Genomic DNA, 23,038 nt, shown 5'->3' on the forward strand with positions numbered 1-23,038 from the left:
GTTGGCTGGGATCAGTTCCTCATCTTTTCTCAACACAGGCTTCCAAATTCAAGGAGCCTGTGCTTTAGCAGCCTGACCTGGTTGTCAGTACAAGGTACCATTCAGTGACTTTCCATTACAGTACCCATACCCAGGTTGTTTTTGACCTTTCTTTTATGTTCTTATCTTTCTCCCTACCCAGAATATCTTATTAGTTAGACCCTATGGTTGGTTTAAAACTTTTTCTTCTTTAATATGCCATGCAAGCACATGTAGGAATATCACAGCGAATTGCATTGATTTGTTCAACTAATATGTGTTAATAATCATAATAAACAACCCCCTCTCTCCCACTGCCAAGTTCAGCAGGAAGTGACCACAGTCTATCCCACATGCCCACATGCTTTGCTTCCAACATGACATACCCCACCATGCCCATTTCTCCACCCTGGTTCGGTGCTCTGCGTAGGCCAGGGCCCCCTTTGATTCATCGCCCTATCTCCTACTGTGAAGATTGACTCAGTTCCTGGCACATGGTCCCACAGATAATTGTATGGAACTCACATTAATTATAAGGGAGGCTAGGAGTTGGGCAACTTACTGACAGATAAACAAGAAAGATTCTGAATGGCCAGCTGTCTGCACAAAGGTTTTAATTTATCTCTTTCATTCCCAGCTGTACTTGAACTCTATGTTAGGACCCAGAGACAGACATTTTCAGGGTCAGTTAAGCCCCCTAGTCCTGACCATGATTAGGGTAGAGAGGGTTAGAAGATGAGGAATGCATATACCCTTACGTGACATCTCACAAGGGGTTGTATACACATATGGATACAAACTCTTTGGGAGATGCTTCCCTTAGAGTCCACTTTAGCTGGAGCATTCTTCCATCCCTGGAGGGAGGTACTCCTTCCAGACAAGTGGTAAGAAATCTTTCCTTTTCCGAGGATTGTCCAGGAGAGAAAGAGAATGCTAATTACAACAATAACCATCTTCCTGGTGGGAAAGAAGAGTGGGAGGAAAAGAAGAAAGCTGGAAAGGCAGGCTCTTCAGGCAGTTTCTTGTCTGCATCTATAAGAAATTCCTGTCAGCTGGATGGGGTATGTAGGAACCAGGAACTGGTAGTTAGAAGCCCTCACCATAAGGTCAGAAGATCCTTGGCCTTTGTGAATTGTTAGTATGGCAAGCCAGACAAGCCAGCTACCATCACCACGTTCTCTAGCCAAACAAGCTCATCACCATGTCCTCCAGACAAGCCAGCTACCATCGCCACGTCCTCCAGACAAGCCAGCTCATCACCATGTCCTCCAGATAAGCCAGCTCATCACCATGTCCTCCAGACAAGCCAGCTCATCACCATGTCCTCCAGACAAGCCAGCTCATCACCATGTCCTCCAGACAAGCCAGCTCATCACCATGTCCTCCAGACAAGCCAGCTCATCACCATGTCCTCCAGACAAGCCAGCTCACCACCATGTCCTCCCAGGACAAGCCAGCTCACCACCATGTCCTCCAGACAAGCCAGCTCACCACCATGTCCTCCGACAAGCCAGCTCACACAATGTCCTCCAGACACGCCAGCTCACCACCATGTCCTCCAGATAAGCCCGCCACCATGTCCTCCAGACAAGCCAGCTCATCACCATGTCCTCCAGACAAGCCAGCTCATCACCATGTCCTCCAGACAAGCCAGCTCACCACCATGTCCTCCAGATAAGCCAGCTCACCACCATGTCCTCCAGACAAGCCAGCTCACCACCATGTCCTCCAGACAAGCCAGCTCACCACCATGTCCTCCAGATAAGCAAGCTCACATCACCATGTCTTCTAGATAAGCAAGCTTCCATTAACACATCCTACTGAATCTCTTTTTTGAAAGAGAGTTGAAACAGATAATCAAACCCCCAAACCCAGTGGACAACAAAGCCTCTGTTATGCTAAGTCAGATAAGCCTACGAGTATAGGCCTTCTTTTGTTTTGTGTGTTTGATTTTTTTTTTTTTAATTTTTAAAGAAAGCCTCACTCTGTAGCCAAGGCTGGTCTTGAATTCTCTTTAGCCCAGACTAGCTTCAAATTCACAATATTCCTCCAGCCTTAGTTTCTCAAGTGCATGCCACACCCAGGCAACAGGTAGGTCTCAACAATAAGTAACTCATGAAGTGACTAGTTCGAAGGGAGGAGACTTTCAGAGGCAATGCGTGCGATTGTGGTCTTCACCATAAACACTTTCATGGACGTATAAACCTCCAAGCCCATCAGGTTGGGTCCATTAAGTACATGTAATTTATTTTCTTGTATGCCAATCTTAACTCAATAAAGAACTATTTAAAACCCCAACAGCAACACAGCAGCAATACCAAGACAAAACAGAGCCAGATCAAAACCTCAAACAAATAAACACAACCTAAGATTCTGTCTCAACACCAGGGTTGGGGGAGTGAGGAACTGCTGTCAGATGTATCTAGAGACCGTTAGCTCTGGATAGCAAACCCATGGGAAGCTAAGCCCACAGCTCTGCTCTGGCATGAGAGGTAGGAGGCCCCAGATATAACTGGCCAGGACATATGATTCCATATGAAGTTGGTGAGTCAGGGCCTATCCTTTTAGGAGTTAAATGCCAGTTAGAACCTGAGTCCGGAGGTAATGGGACAGCTCGTCTTCACTGTCAGCTTGATTGGACTCAGCGTGACCTCGGAGACACAGTTCAGGGCATGTCTCAGGACATTCTGAATTGTGGGTAACAACCTCCCATGGGCTGAGGTCCTGGACTAACCAAAAGGGAGAAAGCGAGCTGAGCACCAGTGTCCGTTGCTCTCTGCTTCCTGACCAGGGATACCATAGGACCATGCACCTCATGCTACTGCTGCCGGGCTTTTCTGCCAGGAGGGCTGTCTTCCTTCAGTTGCTTTTGTCAGGTGTCTGTCACAGCAATTGGAAGGGCCACTGGTACAGCCAGTCTCTTGGTTGTTGGTGGTGGCAACCACTTTATTAGAAGAACACAGGCTGGCCTGAGTTCGGATCTGCCTCTTACAGACTCGGCTACCATTTTGAAAGTATAAGCTGAGGTCAGTGACGACTCATTCACAGAGCTGCTGAAGGTTTGTGGCACCCAGCCCAGTGCCCAGAACTCAGTAAGTGGCTCTGTTTCTCACATCAAGTTTCAACTCTAGACACCGCTGAACCGAAAATATAGAGGCTTCAACCACACATGGTGTCTCTAGAATGTTTCTCTCCTTGCGTAGACTCCCTGACTTTTCTGTCCCCCATGATAATATGGTGAAGCCCACTGAAAGTCTTCTTTCTCTGAGAATGTCCCGGGGCTTTTTCTTTCTTTCTTTCTTTTTTCTTTTCTTTGGCCCCGGGGCTTTTAAAGTCCGCTGCCTTGGCAAGGCCACATGTAACCTACACTGTGTATTTGAAAAAGTGAATTGCGGCTGGGGAGCTAGCTCTGTGGGTAAGGCCCTTACGTTGCAGGGTGTGGGAGTGTGTGTCTGTAATTACAGTGCTCTTACTGCAGGATGGGAGGTAGAGACAGGAGGACCCCCAAAAGCTCATGAGCAGGTTAGCCTGGCACAAAAAACAGAGAATAAGACTCTGGGTCAAACCATACGGAAAGGTGAGGAGGCCTCTGGCCTCCACGTGTACATCATGACACACATGTACCTGCGCGTGCACACACACACACACACACACACACTTTCTAAAAAGTGGGTTGGCTGCTTCCTTGGCTTGAGAAGAACAGCCAAGCAACCCCAGGCAGGCTCGAGGCTTCCCCAGAGCACGCTGCCACTCACTCGCAATGGACAGGATCACCACGATGAAGTCGAACACGTTCCAGCCGTTGGTGAAGTAGTAGTGACGCAGAGCGAACATCTTCATCACACACTCGCCCGTGAAGACGGCCACAAAGAACTGGTTGATTTTGCCCAGGATCTTCGTCTTCTCCTCACTCTGTTCGTCAGTCTCCACCATCATGGTGACCATGTTGAGGCAAATGAGGACCATGATGGCGATGTCAAATGCTTGCCTGGTCACGACGTCAAACACAAACCCCTGGTACTTATTCTAAGGAAGAGAGGGAGGCATCAGAATAGACTGTTTCAGTCTCCTAGCTGTGAGAGAGCCTCAGGCTCCAGGCTTGGACATCCTCAGTGTCTTATCCAATCTCTCCAGCCTGTGAGTTGACATGTGTGAGGATTTTTTGGCTACCCATTTGCCTCTATCACCAAACTGCAGCCTCTCTGAGGGCAGGAGCTGTCCATCTTATTTACACTTTGAATTCTAGCATCTGCATAGTGCCTGCCATGCAGTAGATCCTCAAGCCATTGAGTGAATTGAAGACAGAACGTGCAGCTCAACATCTGATAGCCATCTGACTAGCGTTGATTAAATCTAGCTGTGCAGAGGCACTTACTGAACGGATATTGCATCCAGACTCCCACATAGGTGATCACAAAGGTCATGGAGAGAAGAACTTACTACAGTCCTACCAGGACATTTTCAGAACCTTCCAAGTGGGTGAAGGGAAGCAAGGCAGAGCACTACTAAGGCTCCCCAGTGGGGGTGGGTTGCTACCCCGCCAGGTTAGAGCAGAGAGTCAGGGCCAGAGGGGGCCTGGCTCTGTGTGCCACAGTTGGCTTATGTCCTAGCATGGGAGGGGCATTGCTGAGCCACTAAACCCTTTCATTTCATCACTGGAGGTGGAGGGAAAAAGCAGAGGCCCATTCATGGTCACGTGACTTCCAGTTAAACCAAGCACATATCAGATTAGGGTTAGATAGTCCAACTTTTGGCTGTTCCAGGCTTAGCCTGTGGGCAGGGCACACATCTTGATATAGCCCTCTGTGCCCTCAGTGATGATGGAGAGTGAATGGCACTGTGGCAGCCGGGAGTCTATTATTTTCTTATAATGTGGAGTATGTGAAACCTGCGTTTAGTGATTTCTGTAAGAGAGAACATTACAGAATAAAACCTCCCAGTCCTGTAGAGCCTTCAGCTTTTTCTATGAATACGACAAGATTAAGATGTAGATTTTACCAGAGGCAAGGGGTGCATGAATTCCCAGGGTTGGATTCAGGCCCTTGTCTTACAAGGTAAGTACTTTACCGAGAGTCATTCCTCAGCACTGTGTGTGTGTGTGTGTGTGTGTGTGTGTGTGTGTGTGTGTGTGTGTGTGTCCGTCCGTCCTCAGAGAGCCTTGCACACTCTTGCTCAGACTTACTCAAACCCAGTCATCTTCATCTTTTGAGGTTTGGAAAGCACCTCCTGTCCCTACAGAGACTGGAACCCCTGCTATTCATTCCTACTCTAATATTTCTGAATAGATTCTAGAACAGCAGCAAACTGAGTCTCATTACTGACACATGAAGTGTGTTGAAGGCGGCAACTCTCCTCCTTCCTGTAAATGTCTGACCGCTTGGACTCACTGGAGTAACATATGAGGGCCACACTGTTGCACAGAAGTTCTAACCACCTTACTGTTTCATGCTTTCTTTCCAAAGCCACAACTGAACTCTAAGGTTGTAAGGAGACGCAGGACTCATCAGACAAGCGTGTCTGAAGCACCCATCAGGGCTGTTTCACTTGGGGATCTTGTCACTTTCATCTCTAAACTTTCCCCAGATTCTGCCCACCCCTCCCATAAAATGCTAGCCAGGTTTCTATTCAGCCAAAGCTTGGTCTGTATTAATTCACAAACCTGCTCAGAGAGAGAGAGAGAGAGAGAGAGAGAGAGAGAGAGAGAGAGAGAGAGAGAGAGAGAGAGAGAGAGAAACCTAGGGGCTCACCAGGGGCCGTGGGATGGGCTTCTGGGGTTTCTTGGAGCCCAGCTTCTTCATGGCATTGTAGTACTTCTTCTGTTCCTCTGTCATGAAGATGTCCTGGCCCCCTAAGTAGAGGAGAGAGAGACACTCTGATGTTAAGATAACAAGTTTCCCCAGAGAAACCCAAACCTGCATGTTCTATATAGGAAGGACCATTCTAGCCTTTTCACTGCCTATGCAGGAAGGGTCAGAAAGCATCTGGCCTGATACAAAGTGAGCCCGGCACAGACTCCCTGCTTGGGTCTCTGTAGCCAAATGCTCAACCACAGCTACGCACACTGAAGCCTCCGAGGGAGCCCCTGGCTATGATCTACTGCCTAGGTCTCTGAAGCAAAGCTGTTCTCTTTTCTACAGTACCAAGAAGGGAGGAGGCTCAGGGGCCGGGGAAGATGCAGACACAAGGAGAAAGCCTTTTATGCCTTTAATACTCATGTTTTATAACTAAGTATTTGGTTCCTAGGAGGCTGCAGGAAGCGCGGCAGCAAGAACCGTCTTTTCCTTCACAAGAGGGTTTGGATTCTGCCAGTTCCTGAGGCCTTGGCTCTTCCTGAGATGTTTGACTTGGTCCCTTGGGGGCTTAAAGTTCTAGAGTGGCAGGTGCTGGGGTCCTTTCTCTCCTCCTCCCTCCCCGTACTTCTTAAGGACTCATCTGCGACACTTGACACCGGCTGAGAAGAGCGAGGTCCCTTTATTGGCGGATGGGAAACGTTGCAGAGGTTTGTGTTGCTAACACTGCAAATATAGCTCCCCTAGCAATAGCAGCAGCAGGCACCAGACAGTGGTGAGGACCAAGCCCAGGGGGCAAATATCAGCTTGGTGTTACAGACAGGAAGCGTTCTAAGTATCATTGGCTTTTAGCCACGAGGCCACAGCTGTCCAAAGCATAGAAAGTACAAGATTCATTACTATGGCTGAGACACTTGAGCCCCACTTATCTTTTTTTTCTGTTGATTGAAGTTGTCAATTATGACCCCAACAAAGAGATTCAGCGTGAAGAAGCCACCGAAAATGATGAAGATGACGAAATAGAGATACATGTACAAGTTGTCCTCCCAATGGGGCTGATGGTTGATCTGTCGTCAAGACAAAGCGGTAGATTCAAGGAGGGCATATGTCTTAGATTTTCCCTGAAAGCCAACCCCGAGACAAGGCCCTGGTACTTTATCATATGAAGCAGGATTGAGGGAGCTGGGGAGAAGTGGCAGATGAGAAAAGCTGATGAAAGGGGGGCTATTAGCTAGGCTGTTGCTGTGGGCAGCTGGAGCTCCAGCCTCATGGAGAGCACACCAAGAAACAGCGAAGCTGTAATGCTTGTCTGGGGACTCCTAAGACTCGCTAATGAGGGTTGCCCTCCCCTGTCCTGCGGCGAGAGGCCTCAGAATAAGATCTGATGACCTGAAGAAAGGCTTCAAGCAGAGGATGAGAATTCCAAAGGGCTCCAGGGTCTGAGGGGACACTGACAGAACATCAGCTGTGCCCACGGTGGCAGGAAGGGGCCCTTCTCCATCAGCAACACTACTGTTAGAATTAAAATGTAAAATGTCTCCCACAGGTTCATCAGTGTTTGGACACTTAGTCCCCAGTTGGTGCCACTGTTCAGGAAGGTTGTGGAACGTTTAAGACGGAAAGGCTGGCTGGAAGAAGTGAGTTGTTTCCTGTCCATTCTTCGTCCTGACTGGGACAGCAATGTGACCAGCTGCCACCCACTCTTGTCACGCCTTCCAAGCCATGAGAGACCATATCCCCTTTGAACTATAAGCCAAAATAACTCTCCTTTACGTTGCTTCTTGTCAGGTGTTTGGTCATAGCAACGAGAAAGTAACTAATAAAACCACTTCTATCAGCTGGGGGGTGGCGGCGCACGCCTTAAATCCCAGTACTCGGGAGGCAGAGGCAGGTAGATTGCTGTGAGTTGGAGGCCAGCTTGGTCTACAAGGCGAGTCCAGGACAGTCAAGGCTACACAGAGAAACCCTGTCTTGATAAACAAACCAACCAACCAAACAACCAAACAAAAAACTTAAACCATTTCCATCCAGCTGTCTGTTGGTGCTCAGTGGTGAGCAGAAGGTGTGCGTGAGAAGACGCATGCTTGGCAGGGAGCAGGACAGCTGGGCTCAAAGGCACAAGAATGTAGCAGCTGGATGTTGCCACAGAGGTGGATTGTGGGAAGCTGTGCACATCTGACTCTTCTGGAACCACGGCTATTTACATTTCATCACAGGTATAGACAGAATGCACAATCGGGAAGGCTATGAGCACAAGGGGCTGAGACTCACCTCTCGGGAATCCACAGCAGCGTACATAATGTCCATCCAGCCTTTGAAGGTTGCCTGGGAACAAGAAGAGAGGGAAAATCAGCATCTGTCCATCTAACTGGACATATCTCCGTCCATGGAGGCTCAGTGGGAGAGAGCAGAGGCCTGGGGAGGAAAGAACTCAGGCAGAAGAAGACGACGAAGAAAGGAGAAAGTCTTTGGGTGGCTTGGCTAATCTCACATGATTTCAAGTAATACAGAATGGCAATGTTGATGACATGGAACTTTCTAGAATACAGCCTGACTGTGACTCTATTTGTCTAGTTATAAGGACAGCTGATATAGGCTGTTCTATACTCTGTTGGGGCTGCCATGTTCTTAATTATTTCACCCGCTAATGCACGTGACATAAGAATAAGACACACAGCTGGGCGTGGTAGTGCACGCCTGTGATCCCAGCACTCGGGGAGACAGAGGCAAGAGGATCTCTGTGGGTTTGAGGCCAGCCTGGTCTACAAAGCAAGTCCCAGGCAGCCAGGGCTATTACACAGAGAAACTCTGTCTCAAAAAACAAAACAAAACAAAATCTTTTTTAATTAAAAAAAAAAAAAAAAAGAACATGTCACACATCTGGAAGTGGGATGAATAAGACTACTCCCCCCACCCCTATCTCAAGTCTTAGCATTCTTTTTATTTTTCAAAGGTCAATTATTTTTAAAATGATGTATTCAAAAATTTTTAAATGTATTCCCCTTTCATATATTACATTCTGATTGCAGTTTCCCCTCCCTCCTCCCTGTCCAGTCCTCTGCCCCACCCCTGTTTTAGCCTCCTCCTCCTTCTTCCTCTTCTTCTTCTCTCTCTCTCTCTCTCTCTGTGTGTGTGTTAATGCATGTGTGAGCATAAGACAGAGCAGGTTGTCTAATGTCCTGTATTTCTCTGTTCTGCATATTGTACCATAAGACATCCCACATATATTATGCTTAAATACACATATACATATATGTTTACCTACACCCATCTATATCCCTCAAGAGAACCCTATGGATAGCCCTTCTTCTATTATTCCCAGACAGACCTAGCTAACTTTAGCTCTGTGAGCTCACACGCAATAATGAGAGCTTCTTGTTTAGCAGTCTGTGGAAGTAGAGATTGGCTCCACCCACAGTCAGTGCTGCCTCCTGTAGCATCTCCATGTCGTGTCTCCAGAAGAGTCTGAAAGCTCCATTCACTAATCAGCCAAAGGGATAGAAATGATGGATCTCAGGGTTGACTCACCACCTGAAGAAGAGCGAGGTAACCCATAGCAACATTGTCAAAGTTGACTTTCACATTCACCCAGAAGAAGTGGCCAGTGTTGTTTTGACTGCGGCACTGAAGCCTGTTATCCACAATTTCTGAATCCACAACAGAAAATGGATTGCTGCTGATGTTGATGCACCTCCAAAATTTCCCTCCCAAGAGGTTCACGCCCATGATGCTGAAGATGAGCCAGAAGATGAGGCACACGAGGAGGACGTTCATGATGGAGGGGATGGCGCCCACCAGCGCATCCACCACTACCTGGTAAGAAACAGAAAAGGATCTGAAGTCCCCAAATGTCACTTGTCTCTCACAGGCATGCCTGCATGTTGAGACTGGAAGACAGCCTTTGGTGTCACCCACTTCCTCTGATGCAGTGTGTCATTGACCTAGAACTCACCAAGTAGGGTAGGCTGGCTGCCAGTGAGCCCCGGGGATCTGCTTGGCTCTGTCTGCCCAGCTGAGATTTTATGCATACACCTCCATGCCTGCCTTTTAAAATTATGCTTTTTGCACGGGGACTGGGGCTTGAACTCAGATCTTTAGGCTTGCAAGGCCAGCACTGTACTGACTGAGCCATCTCTCCAGCTGATTGGGAAACCACACTGTTATGTTCATACATCTGTGGTGACTGCTTTGAGCCACGGATGGAGGTAAGATGGGGAGGGGACTGGTAGCAATGGCGAAGGACAGGGATGGGTGGGGAGAAAAGCCGTAGGACATAGAGACTCTGCTCAGAGCAACGATGCTTTCAGGTGGACCCTGGACCCGGTGCTGAGCTGATCTCTACGTTACCATGGAGCGTCAGAGAAAGGAATCACTTGTCATAGGAAATGGAACAGGGGTGCTCTGGAGCTGTTTAGGGATAAGACCAAGAGGCAAAGAATAACCAGGGACACTTCCCTGAGGGGGCGAGGCCTGAGGCCAGGGAGTGGTGGCTTTCTGGATGACAGGGAAAGAGGTTCTTAAAATTAGACTTGAGGGCAATAAGAGAGTTAGACTATTCAGTGTCACAAAGCTCTGATCAGGAAGGGACGACACAGAGCTGATATCTGGAAGTGGGACCTGTCACTTTGGGTCCGTGGTATGGAGGGCACAGGGTGGGGGGAGTTGGGGACGATGTGCCAAATGCTACCCATTAGAGAGGTTATGAAATGGGCCTTACCCTCATGCCTTCAAACCGAGACAGAGCCCGCAGTGGTCTCAGGGCACGCAGGGTCCGGAGGGCTTTGATGGATGCCATGTCTGAATACTGAAGGATCGCTGCTGTGAGGCTTATCAGAGAGATCTGGTGCAGGCGAAAAGGAGAGCATTATCCTGGCATACTAGAATGTCAGCTGGCGGAAAGAGTCAGCAACTCTATGCCCAGCCTCCCAGTGCCTGCTCTGGCTATCTAGGCATTGTCCTTGCTCCCACCTTATTCTGAACTCTTAAAGGTCCTCTTTTTTATTGAGTTTAAATGTTTTTTAGTGTATATTAATTATGCTGAATGATGGGTTTCATTTTCGCAATATGGACGTATATTTTGATCATATTCATCTCCCATGAGTCCCTAGTCTCCCTTGTCTTCCTGCCGATCTCCTTCCTCTTTCAGTTAGGTCCCCGTTTACTTTTTTTGTGTGTGTGTGACCCAGTGAGTTTCATCAGGGTTGCTTACAGGAGTATGGGCATCTAATTAGTGGCTGCACCCTTAAGAAGATGTCTCTCCTTCCTCTCGCAATCGCTGGTGACCTATTGATCCCTGGGGATGGGTGGGGCCTCATGGGCCCCTCCTCAATCATGGCAGGGTATTGACAGGCCCAGTCCTGTTCAGGCAATCGGCACGCACGGCTGTGAGCTCAAGAGTGCAATGTCTGTGGCATGCCCAAAGGCAGCATTTCACACACTCCATCTCTTCCTGTGGATCCTACATTCTTTCTGCCCATCTTCTGTGATGTTCTCAAAACACAGCTTTCTGGATGAGAAAACCCATTCCCACCCATTGCTGTCCCCAGATACGTGAGCTCAGACTTCTTTTTCTCCTCCAAGGATAATAGCTGGGCTCCAAGTGGGGGGGGGGGGCCCATGGCCGACCCACTGATGGGGGGATTAGCAGTCAGGTTAGGAGAGTCCCTACAAATGAGCCGCAGAAACTGTTTTTGTTTTTGGTGCTACCAGACAGGAGCCAGGGCCCTCAGCTCAGAGGTTCACAGCCATAGCTGCACCTTGGAGGTGACTGGCATCTACAAAATACTGATGCTTGGAGCTCGCTCCAGACCAGGAAGGCCAGAATCTTCCAGAATCTTCTGCTTGCCCAGGGCATTTATTTATTTATTTATTTATTCTTTGCTTTTTTCTTTCTTTTTTTTTTTTATTAATTTATTCTTGTTACATCTCAATGTTTATCCCATCCCTTGTATCCTCCCATTCCTCCCCCGCCCCATTTTCCCATTATTCCCCTCCCCTATGACTGTTCCTGAGGGGGATTACCTCCCCCTATATATTCTCATAGGGTATCAAGTCTCTTCTTGGCTACCTGCTGTCCTTCCTCTGAGTGCCACCAGGTCTCCCCCTCCAGGGGACATGGTCAAATGTGAGGCACCATAGTACGTGAGAAAGTCATATCACACTCTCCACTCAACTGTGGAGAATATTCTGACCATTGGCTAGATCTGGGAAGGGGTTTAAAGTTTACCTCCTGTATTGTTCTTGGCTGGTGCCTTAGTTTAGCGGGACCCCTGGGCCCAAATCTGCCTATCATATTGTTCTACTTGTAGATTTCTAGGACCATCTGTATCCTTTTATTTTGCTATTCTCCCGTGCGTCTCTCATTTAGAGTCCCAATAGGATGCCTTCCCCTGTGTCCCAGTTTCCTGGTAAGTGAAGGCTTTCGTGGGACATGCCCCTTGGGCTAGTATGCAGATATAAGTGAGTATATACCATTTGATTCTTTCTGCTTCTGGGTTAACTCACTCATTATGATCATTTCTAGCTCAATCCATTTATCCACAAATTTTGGGTATTCCTATATTTTTGTTTTTTAAAGCTGCATGGGTATCTTCAGCACAGACAAGTCCAGAGACCATGAAGTGGGCAGGCAGACAGGTTCTGTCTGAGGATCACAGTGCCCTGAGAGCCTAACCCTGGCAGTCGGTGAGAGAACCGGAAAGCCTGGATGCCTGTGCTGTCTCGCTTTGGGTATAAAGGCAGAGAGCCATATTTTACCTAGCAGAGGCTGGGGACATGCAGGCTCACCAGGGGATCACTGCAGTCAGAGCTGTGAGCTTCCCAGAACTTCCCACTGGCTGACATGCAAAGTTATCTTGGCTTCTCACTCAATGCTCAAAGCAGCCCCTGAGAGACAACCATCTGGGCTGCATCTGTATTAGCCATAACTGGCGGCCCGTGGTGAGATTCCCACCCTCCGACTCCCCACAGGGCTCCAGGAACCACTCACGTTCACGATGAGGAAGTCCAGCCAGCACCACGCGTTGGTGAAATATTTTTTGAAGCCGTAAGCTACCCACTTAAGTAACATCTCGAACACGAAGATGAAGGTGAACATTCTGTCAGTGTACTCCAGCACAGCCTTCACTCGGGGCTTTTCATTAAGGTAGTTGTCCTCAAAGGCCTGCAGGGAAGGCAGGAGAACGGCCCATGGCACAGGGGGGCCCTGACCCCAGCGAGGACCAGCCAGCCCTGCACACAGCCTCCGGGAACAGCCTCAGTAGTCTGGTGTGGGCGCAGTATTTTTCTTTCTTTGCTCTGAGGATTTGAGCTGGACAGTGGGGGAGGCACTGTGGGATATAAACCGAGACTTTGCAGCCCATGGGGAAAACCCAGCCCTGATACTTCATGGGTTGTTGGGTACAAGTGAGAAAAGTGACCTCAGATTGGATTTTGGAAGAGAACCAAAACGATGCTCACAGTAACTTATTTTAAAAATAAAAGCATGGAAGGGTATCTGTAGGCACCCACAGGAAAGGAAAGAATCGCCAAGAAGCTTCTGGAAGTAAGTGTTTCATTTCATGGGTAATCAAGGAAATTCAAATTAAAAAGAGACACCAGTTTCTTCTTTTATCGGAGGTAAATATGAAAAAGAATAGAGATGGCCCTCACTGACAGGTGGGAGTGAAAAACAGCCAGTCTTTGGGAGCCAAATGGGTGCCAGGAAGCTAGCCAATCTAGCTTTAAGGGCGTGCTAACATCACTGGGTACCACCAGTGTCCACAGGTCTCTTTGCACAAGGCTTCAGTCTGTCAGCTGCTGGTTTGGATCAAACTGGATCCACTTGGGAATCACTTCATTGGTTAGACCCTCACCTCCAGGACAGACCTAGCCGTCCATGGGGGGGGGAGGGGGCTTGGGTGTGTAAGAACTCCTGTTTGCCTCCATGTGGGACAACTCTGTGATGCCCCAGGCGGTCAGGGCTCCTGTGGGATCAGCTGAGGCTCCTTTCCCTGCCCTGCCCTGCTGTCCTTCTTTCCTTCATCCACAAGTAGTCCTCAGTAAGCTAGCGAATCAAGACATGTAGCTCAACATCTGCATCATGGACCAAACCTAAGCCAGACAGGCATTCAAAAGTCTCCAACCACCATTCTACGTCCTGGACCATCAGCCAACATCTTTGAGCATCATTTAACATCTGTGATTATTAAACATTGTTGACCATCATTAAATATCCCTGGTGACCATTAAAGAACATCATTCGATATCACTCAGTTCTTCTGACAATCATTCAGTATCTCTGATTGTCATTCAAAATCTCCAGTGAGTTTTCCGTATCTCCACGACAACAATGAAGGCCTAGAGCATCTCAGAGTCTGTTCTCCAAGACCTGGCTATTCCGTGTGGCTCTTGATTGCCACCGTCAGCCTCAACCTGCAGCTTGTTGGAAGTGCAAGTTCTCAGGTTCTGTCATCAATTTCCCAAGTCAGGCCTTTGTTTCCACACGCTCTCCAGCTGTGAGGTGTGAATACAGGCACTGATTAAATAAACGAGAGCACGTTCCTATAATGGTGTATGTTGTGGCTGGTAAAGGACTTTGTATGAGCATATTACCTGAGAAATTACAGAATTCTTAATTCATTTATTTTACATTATTTGTATACTCCACGCTTAAGAAAGATGGGAAGAAATGGGCACAGTGGTACACGCCTGTAATCCCAGCACTCAAGGAGGCAGAGGCAGGAAGGTATCTGTGAGTTTGAGGCTAGCCTGGTCTACAAAGCGAGTCCAGGACAGCCAAGGCTATACAGAGAAACCCTGTCTTGGGAAAAAAACCAAACCAGACCAAACCAAACCACATCAAAGAAAACAAAAAGCTGGGAAGAGTGTTTTTTCTTTTCTTTTTTATTTTTTTTTCTTCTAACTCCAAAGTGTTTTCAAAGTGAGTTTCTCTTTGAGTGACAGGAAAATGGCTGATTTTTTTCCCTTTTCCTTTTTCTATAATTTCCAAGTGGTTTTTTTTTTTTTCATTTTACTTTGTCAGATGACAATTCATGCCATTTTTTAACCACTCAAAGTAAAAGTATAAAGAAGCCTAACTTTGGTGCATGTCTGTTCGTCCCCTAGGAAAGGAGTTAAAGATGCTGCCGGGGTGGGGCTGGAGCAGAACAGCTGTTTCAGGATTTAACTGCCCTCCTGGGAACAGGGAGGCTGGTGCTAGACTGTAGAGCAGCAACGGGGTGCAGGTCAAAGAAGGGAGCCTTTCTGGGAAGGCCAGTGGGAAGACAGGAGCTGTGAGGTGCCGAGGGAGGTGCCCACTTAGCAGCTCTGGTCACTTTCACTCCCCCCCCCCCCGCACCTGTTTCTTCATGCGCTCTTCCTTATGGCTGAGGCCACACTCTGAGCATTTCTGGCTCTCCTCCTGGGAAAGTCTGGCATTTAGTCAGGCCTCAGGCATTCAGTAGACTGTTTTTAGGGAGCACATGAATAGGATAAGAAGACAAACAGACACGGACCTGGGGTAGAAATGGAGGAGGGTGGCACTCTAGTCCGGCTCATCAACACATTAGCTTGGACTCCAGCCGGACCTTTGGTGCCAGCATTCTTGTGTATGGAGCATGTATGAAGCCTACAGGGGGGACAGAAAGTCCTTTGGGATGTCTGTGTCCACTTTGCTTAGTTAGGACGGGCATGCGACACTGCAGCGAGCCTGAGCTCATGAGGAGAAAGCCTCCCTTCCTTGTTCTCCGGGGCCCAGCATTCTGCCAATGGTCTCAGGAGTATCTCAGAGTCTATCCCCTAAGTCCTTGCTGTTCAGTATGGCTCTCGGCTGCCTCAAGCTGTAGCTTGTTGGAAATGCAAGCTCTCAGGTTCTGTCATCAAGCCCCCAAATCCAGCCTGCATGTCCACAAGCTTGCCCAGATGACTAGACATGAGGAAATGGTGCCTGGATGAGCTGTGAGAACTGAAGAGGGAGCAGGCAGGCGGTTTGTTAAGACAAGGGAAGGTGGTCTTGGTCATCAGAGGAAGGCAGTGTGTTTGGAAGGTTAGGGCTTAGAAAGCCAGGGGTTTGGGTATGCACTGTGGGTGAAGTGAGGTTTTGCACTGCCCTAGTTGGTGACATTGGGAGAGTCCCCTAACCGTTTGCATCTTGGTTCTTCCATCTGTAAAGAAGGAGACGGGGGTCTCATTGCTTGAAAAGTTTGCTTCTAGGTTTAGAATGCCATGTGAGGGGTGAGCCGAGCACCTCCACTGAAGGAGGGACCCCGCCCCCACTTTCTCTTACCAGCGCTCCGCTGCTGAGCAGGATCATGAAGATGATGAAGCTCTCAAACCAGCTGTGCTCCACAATACGGTAGCAAGTCTTGCGCACCTGCCAGCCTGTGGCCCAGGGAGGCTTGCTGGTGTTCACTTTGCAGCAGGGACATCGGCGAGTGCAGCCTGGAGGGAGAGGTGGCGGACAGTGCCCTGGTTAGCTCTGCCAATCTGACACGTGGACTGCCCTGTGGGCATGCCTGTGGGGGTGTTTTCATGACTGTTGATTGGTACAGGAGGACTCAGCCCACTGTGGGCAGCACCATTCCCTAGGCGGATGGCCCTGGGCTCTTTAAGAAAGCTAGCTAAGCATGAGCCAGTGAGCAAGCGCAAACAGCATTCCTTCACAGTTTCTGCTTCAAGTCCTTGCGTGAGTTCCTGCCTTGATTTCTCTCAATGGTGACTGTGACTTGGAAGTCAAATAAACACTTTCCTCCCCTTGGTTGCTTTTAGTCACGGTGTTTGACCATAGCACAGAGGGTAAACTAGGGTAAATGGTGAGGGATGACTGCTGTTCTGGCCTGCAGAGAAGACACTCTGCTGGGAAGCACACATGCGCACCACTGGGGAGGACTCCTTTTCTGCAACACAAGAGGCGTGGTTCCTCCCGGCTCATCTTCCAATCTAGCCCACAAGGGCCTCACCTCTCATGACGTCCTTGCCACTCAAATGCTCTCCCCGGGTTCCTTCCTTATTATAAATGGACCTAGTGGTCCCCATCCTTATGCCCCCACATCCTCGAAGACTGATAAACCCTGAGTCCCAAATCTGATGGTATCTGGGAAGCCACAGCCTGCTGCATGCTGGACTGGGGAGTCACCACACGCCTGGTATAGGGCCTGGGTCCAGCTTAGTGGAAGCAGAAACTCAATGGAATGTTGCTCCCCACAATCTCCACCAGTTTAAAGTCTCCAAGGCTGTCATTACCTCCCTAGCAGGAAGCATTGGGTTACTTATCTGTCACACAAGTGCTTATGGGCAATACAGTGCGCCTTGCCTTTGTGACTACTGAGAGGAAAGGTGGATCAGTGCAGGCCCCATTTTGCAGAGTGACACCCACGAGTGAGGGGAGCAGACTCCCCATGGTCCTCCTAGGGTCCTTTACACCTCCAATAGCTCACAGTGATACCTTGGTAGGGTCACTTTTCACTTTCAAACTCAAGAGGGCTGGCCCATAATCTCAGAAGGGTGAGGAGGGAGGAAGGCGCGGGGAGCCTGTCCCCATGGCACAAAGAGAACTTGTTCTGACACAGGTGTCCTGTTTGTTTGGCTCCTGTGGAGGCCAGGCCATGGTTCCGGACACAGAGGCGCTTAGGTAAGTATGGGGTGGGATCCTGACCCTGACTAATGTGAGCTTGAGGAGGTCCATGCCCCCTTATACCTTCTGTGAAACAGTCATCCGGCTCTTCTAGGTCCTCGGCCAGCTCAGGGATCTTCTTCAGGATCTCCTCTGGGTCGGGGCAGTCCACCGTGCTGCCCTCAGAGGAGCTTGTGTCATCTACCCCCTGCAGGACAGAGGCCTGGGGCAGTCAAGGTGGCTCTTTGAAGAACCTGGAGGGAGGGGCATCTGGACATGGTCACAGCCTATCTGATGGGCTGGGATCCCTGAAGGACAAGGTGAGCCCCCTCGGGGCCCAGGCTGTGCTGTCTGCTGCCTTGGCATCCTTGTGTTGTGTTTGGGACCCAACAGCTAAGGCCAGGATGTGGATGCTCCCTGTGGATCCGTGTGGCTTAGCCGAGCCAGGATGTAAACCTCAGGGCCCTGACGGAGAGCTGGCAGTAGCCCGAGACACCGTAATTACACCCATAAAGATGCTCAGCTTTCAATGCGCTTGAATATTTAATCGGGGAGCTGTGTTGTGGGGCCCTGCTGTCCTCCTGGCAGCAAGTGGCCTGTAATGTCTCCAGACAAATTCAATTAGGAGCCAGAGCCGCTCTCACGTTAGCGAACCTGATCGCTCGGCTAATGGAGCCAAATGGTAGGGTGGGTCCCCATCTGTCACTGACAGGCCCCTCCCTGCCTGGCCAGGGTCATGGCCAAGGAAACAAAAACAAAATTAAAGCAGGAGTTATGTACCAGAAGCACAGAGAAGGGAAGGATAGTCAGGGGGCCCATAGAAGGGACATGATGCCCACATGCAGAATGTCACAACCCTCACCCACCAGGGACAAAATGGCTTGTGTTCAGGGACCCCAAACTCCATCTCAGTCCTCTCTGTTATCTTAGTCAGCTGTGGTCAGCCTTGCCTGGGCTCAAGGCCAGGAGCTGACATTCCTCACACTGAAGGGCTTGATAAGTTTCTGTGTGTGTGTGTGTGTGTGGGTGAACTGTGTTCGCCTTATCTTAGCCCAGTCCAGTGGCTGTCACAGCTGCACTTGAGGCTGAGGTGTCAAGTTAAAGTCTTGAGTTTCTTAGAGTGACAGTAAAAAAAAAAAAAAAAAAAATACTGAATATGTGGTGCCTGTGTGCCTGTGTATATGTGTACATATGTGCTTGTGCAGTGTGTATGTGTTTGACCGTGTGCACGAGCACTCACACGCATGTGTGGGTAAAAGCCTGAGGCTAGCATTAGCTGTCCTCCTTAGTCACTCTCCACATTTTGTTTTTGAGGCAGGCTCTCCCACTGAACATGAAGCCCACTAACTTGGCTAGATTGGCTAAGCACCAGGACCCACTCACCCCAGTCCTCATCTCTGCCTCTCGCCCAACAGCACTGGGATTTTAGGGGTGCACTGCCGAGCCCAGCTTTTTACATGGGTGCTGGGGGTGCAAAGCCAGGTCCTCATCCATGCCCGTCAAGCACCTTACCGAATGAACCATCTTTCTTGCCCCAAGACACCGGCTCCTAATAGCTATCTCTTTGCACATAGACGCTCCCCCGGGATTTGTAAGTGACACCGCGGGCTATTTTTACCTCCTCCAGCATCCTACAGCTGAGAGTTCTCCCTGCTCGGTTTCTGTGAGGCTGTCACTTCACTATGCACCTGTAGACAGGCCCCCCTCCACCCCAGGCTGTTTTTGGCTCGAGAGGATGGTGTGGACAAAAGAAAGAGGGGGAGCATCTGCAGGAAGACTCCCTCACCCAGGAAACACCTCCAACTTTCACGTTGCCTCTTAAAGATCGTTTGACTCTGGTCTTTTGTTTCCCTTTTTTTCTTGGCTGTCATTTTCTGGGCACTTACTCCATTTCAGACAGAGACTGAACGTTTGACGAGCAGCTTCTCATTTAAGCTTCCAAATAACCTTAGTGAACAGGCACTGCCACACAGCTGTACAGACGAGGGAGGGCACGGAGGTTTAGAGAGCAGGAGCTGGCCTTAGGTCCCACAGCCTGGGGAGCCACACTCTTTCTTCCCTCTCTTACGTCTAGCTCGGGGTGAGGTTCAGCAATGTGGCGTGGTGTGATTACCCAGAGGCTGGCAGAGGCTTAAAGAGGAGGTCCTGCAGTGGGCTGCAGCCTTGCCCAGCCCTCATCCTCCGACAGCACCAGCAGTACCCGTGCGGCTGTTGAACCTCTCTGGGAGGTTCACACACCTACCTCGGCAGGGGCCTGAGGGGTAGCCTCTCTCTTCCAGCTCTCACCCAGGTACGGAGCCAGGTCCTCAGAGGACAACCCAGAGCCTGAGCTCCTGGGTGCCTGGTGGACTTGCGGCAGCTGTTCCTGCTGGCGAGAGAGGGCCCATCTGGGTAACCGAGCCAATTTCAGTCAGAATCTAAAGAGCTTTTGCATGTTGACAAGCCTCCAGAGCTAAAGTCCTCACACATGTACCTTGCATGCACATATACATGTATAGGAAGTAAGCGTGGAGGCCATAGGTCTGTATGTAATTCCTGACTCCATTTGCAGCTATGTGACCTTAGGAAACCTATCTAATCTTTCTGATCTTTTGTGTTTCATCTGCAAAATCAACAAGGTGAGAGTTACCTCATTGTGTTTTCCTGATTACTAACTATATTGATGTCTATACAGTACATTGGAGGAGCTCTGCCTCCATAGACACAGCCATGGTACATTGGAGGAGCTCTGCCTCCATAGACACAGCCATGGTACATTGGAGGAGCTCTGCCTCCATAGACACAGCCATGGCACATTGGAGGAGCTCTGCCTCCATAGACATAGCCATGACACATTGGAGGAGATCTGCCTCCATAGATATAGCCATGGTACATTGGAGGAGCTCTGCCTCCATAGACACAGCCATGGCACATTGGAAGAGCTCTGCCTCCATAGACACAGCCATGGCACATTGGAGGAGCTCTGCCTCCATAGACACAGCCATGGCACATTGGAGGAGCTCTGCCTCCATAGACATAGCCATGACACATTGGAGGAGATCTGCCTCCATAGACACAGCCATGGTACATTGGAGGAGCTCTGCCTCCATAGACACAGCCATGGCACATTGGAAGAGCTCTGCCTCCATAGACACAGCCATGGCACATTGGAGGAGCTCTGCCTCCATAGACACAGCCATGGCACATTGGAGGAGATCTGCCTCCATAGATATAGCCATGGCACATTGGAGGAGATCTGCCCCATAGACACAGCCATGGCACATTGGAGGAGATCTGCCTCTATAGACATAGCCATGGCCACGGCTTTGCCAGAAGTCACCCTGGCTATGAACTAAGATCATTTGGAGCACTCTTATCCCAAGGACCCCCAAAGTAACTGAACATGCCCCTAAGTGGCAGACAACTCCCGGGAGGTGACACTCTGGCCTCGGCTGTCAGTCACACAAAGGAACCTAGAAAATGATAGCTGATAATGGCAGCTGCTGGGATGCAAAGGACAGCTGGAGAGGAGAAAGGCCGTGAGAGAGCTGTAGATGCAAGGCATAGCTTTAGAGGCCTGGCCAGCAGCCCTGAGTGTTCCTAGGGACCCCCAGGGATCCCTGTACCCCTCAGTGAACAGAATGGATTCCCTGAGCCACCAAGGTTAATGAGGGCTGATGTATCGGCTTCAAGCACTAGGGACCTGTGCGAGGTATTGAGAGATATGCATTATCAGAAGGACTCAGGGTGCCTTAAAGTCTGGTTCTGAAGGAAATATCATTTCCTCCTAACATTGCTTGTCTGGAAAAAAAAAAGTCAGTAAAGGTGTCATAGAGTGAGCAGGGCTTTTCCTGTTCTGGTGGGGGTGAGATGAGCCTACTTTCTGATGACATCCTGGTGCTGGGGGCATGCCCTCTGCAGCTCATGTAAGAGCAAGGGCGGCTGTGTGACAGACAATGTGATGGCAAGTACCATGGTCTGGGGCCCACTCACCGCCTCTGCACCCACTTGCATCCTTCAGGATGCTGACCTTTTCCTCCAGGCCTTGCTGTGGTGAGGTGGTACCTACTCTGGAATGCCAGGCACGCTCCAGCTTCTGGTTGGCTGAGTTGCCTAGGCCTGGCTTGCCGGAAGCTCACAGCTCTGTCCCCCTGATGCTGGAGAGTCTCTCTGATGGTTAATCTACTTGGCCGGCTTCTGAACCACCATGGAAACACACCTCTAGGTGTGTCTTCTGGGGACGCAGGGGTGGGGTGGGGTCGGGGAGGAAGACCCTGTTGGCTGGGGTCCTGCACTGGATAATGAGGAGAAGTGAGCTGGCTACCAGAGTTCATCTCTCTCTGCTCCATCACTGTGACCCAGTGTGATTATGTCATGCTCACCACGGTGGACTGATGGACCCTCAAACCATGAGCCAAAACGAGTCCTTCCCCCTCTAAAGCTGCTTTTTCAGGCACGCGTCACAGCAGTGAGAGAACTAACTAATGATGCCTAGTTGTCAAAACTTCTCTTCTGCCTAGAATCACTCCCTACCCAAACTCCCAGCCCCAATTTCCTGTGGCCATCTGTCCACTGAAGACAGCCCTTACCTCTTCCTTGGGGCTCTCTTCCTGCCAGGAGCTCTGAGAACCGCGCTCAATCTCCTCTTCTAGCTCGTCGAAGTCAGATTCTTCCTCAGCAATGGGCACAGAGACCCACACATGAGGATCGGTGATGAAGTCCCCGTGGTCCTCCTTGGGGCCACCAGGAGCTGGCTTTTCCGGGTTCCCCACTGCAGCATTGACAGCATCTGTAGGAACCTGGTTCTCAGCTTTGGAGCCACTGAGTCTGGGTTTCACCCACAGCTGGAGCTCCACCTTAGGCCAGCGGAGACGGCAGTGGCTTCTGTAGTAACTGCTAATAGCCTGACTGGCCTGATGGCCAAATACCTGGATCCTGGCCAGTGCTACCTGCAAGTTGTTCACCTCCCCATCATCCTCTGGGGCTGTGAGGTTGTCCGCACTGAAGGAGTTCAGGAGTAAGGCGATGAAAAGGTTGAGCACCTAGGAGAAGGGACGGAAGGGAAGACTCACCCATCAGTTGGCATCGGCGGTTGGGAGGTAGAGAGAGATGGGTGCTGGTGTTTCCTCTTCCTCCTGCTTATTCAGTGTAGGACCCTAGCACATGGGATGGTGTCACCTACATTGAGGTGGCTCTTCCCTTCTCAGTAAAACCTCTCTGGGAATGTCCGCACAGGCACATCCAGAGGTGTGTGTCTCCTAGGTGATTCTAAGTGCCACCAAGGTGACCATCAATCACAGGGGCTCTTCACTGGCATTGATCACTTAGGCCTCCCATGGCCTGCCCACCTGGAGGACGTGAGTCTTGGCAGAATGAACACCCTGGACACAGCTGAGGAGAACTTTGAGGCTGCCTTGGGTACCCTGTCCGTGCAGATGAGGTAGCTAAGCATATACCTCACCACAGGGCGGTCATCCTGGGTAGCAAAGGGACATTTGGGGTGATGATGAGCCACAGAGGGGTCTACCACTAAGGATCAGCAGAAGGCATCTGTGCCTCAGGGATACGTGCCTGAATGTGTTTTTATCCTCTCAGCTGAGCTCCCTCAAATCTTTACTACAGATACACGTGGATTGACTTCCAGAGGTCTCGGTCCCTTTTG

General features: G+C 49.9%; 1 protein-coding gene across 4 annotated transcripts in view; it reads right to left on the minus strand.

The window, feature by feature from the left end:
- The window catches only part of Scn10a (sodium voltage-gated channel alpha subunit 10), a 107,528-nt gene that overhangs the window by 1,685 nt on the left and 82,805 nt on the right, over positions 1-23,038 (minus strand). For 2 of the 4 annotated variants that reach the window (XM_051139999.1, XM_051139997.1), the window contains 11 exons: positions 21,966-22,418; positions 19,640-19,765; positions 17,482-17,605; positions 16,072-16,226; positions 12,796-12,969; positions 10,525-10,647; positions 9,336-9,620; positions 8,079-8,132; positions 6,737-6,874; positions 5,766-5,870; positions 3,774-4,044 (listed from right to left, as the gene is read on the minus strand). In XM_051139999.1, coding sequence (XP_050995956.1) covers positions 3,774-4,044; positions 5,766-5,870; positions 6,737-6,874; positions 8,079-8,132; positions 9,336-9,620; positions 10,525-10,647; positions 12,796-12,969; positions 16,072-16,226; positions 17,482-17,605; positions 19,640-19,765; positions 21,966-22,418 — 2,008 coding nt within the window. Of the gene's footprint in view, positions 1-3,773; positions 4,045-5,765; positions 5,871-6,732; positions 6,875-8,078; positions 8,133-9,335; positions 9,621-10,524; positions 10,648-12,795; positions 12,970-16,071; positions 16,227-17,481; positions 17,606-19,639; positions 19,766-21,965; positions 22,419-23,038 lie in introns of all 4 variants that reach the window. The other 2 variants (XM_051139998.1, XM_051139996.1) reach the window with 2 other exon arrangements.

Source organism: Acomys russatus, chromosome 32, assembly GCF_903995435.1.
Source record: "Acomys russatus chromosome 32, mAcoRus1.1, whole genome shotgun sequence".
NCBI classification, from domain to species: domain Eukaryota; kingdom Metazoa; phylum Chordata; class Mammalia; order Rodentia; family Muridae; genus Acomys; species Acomys russatus.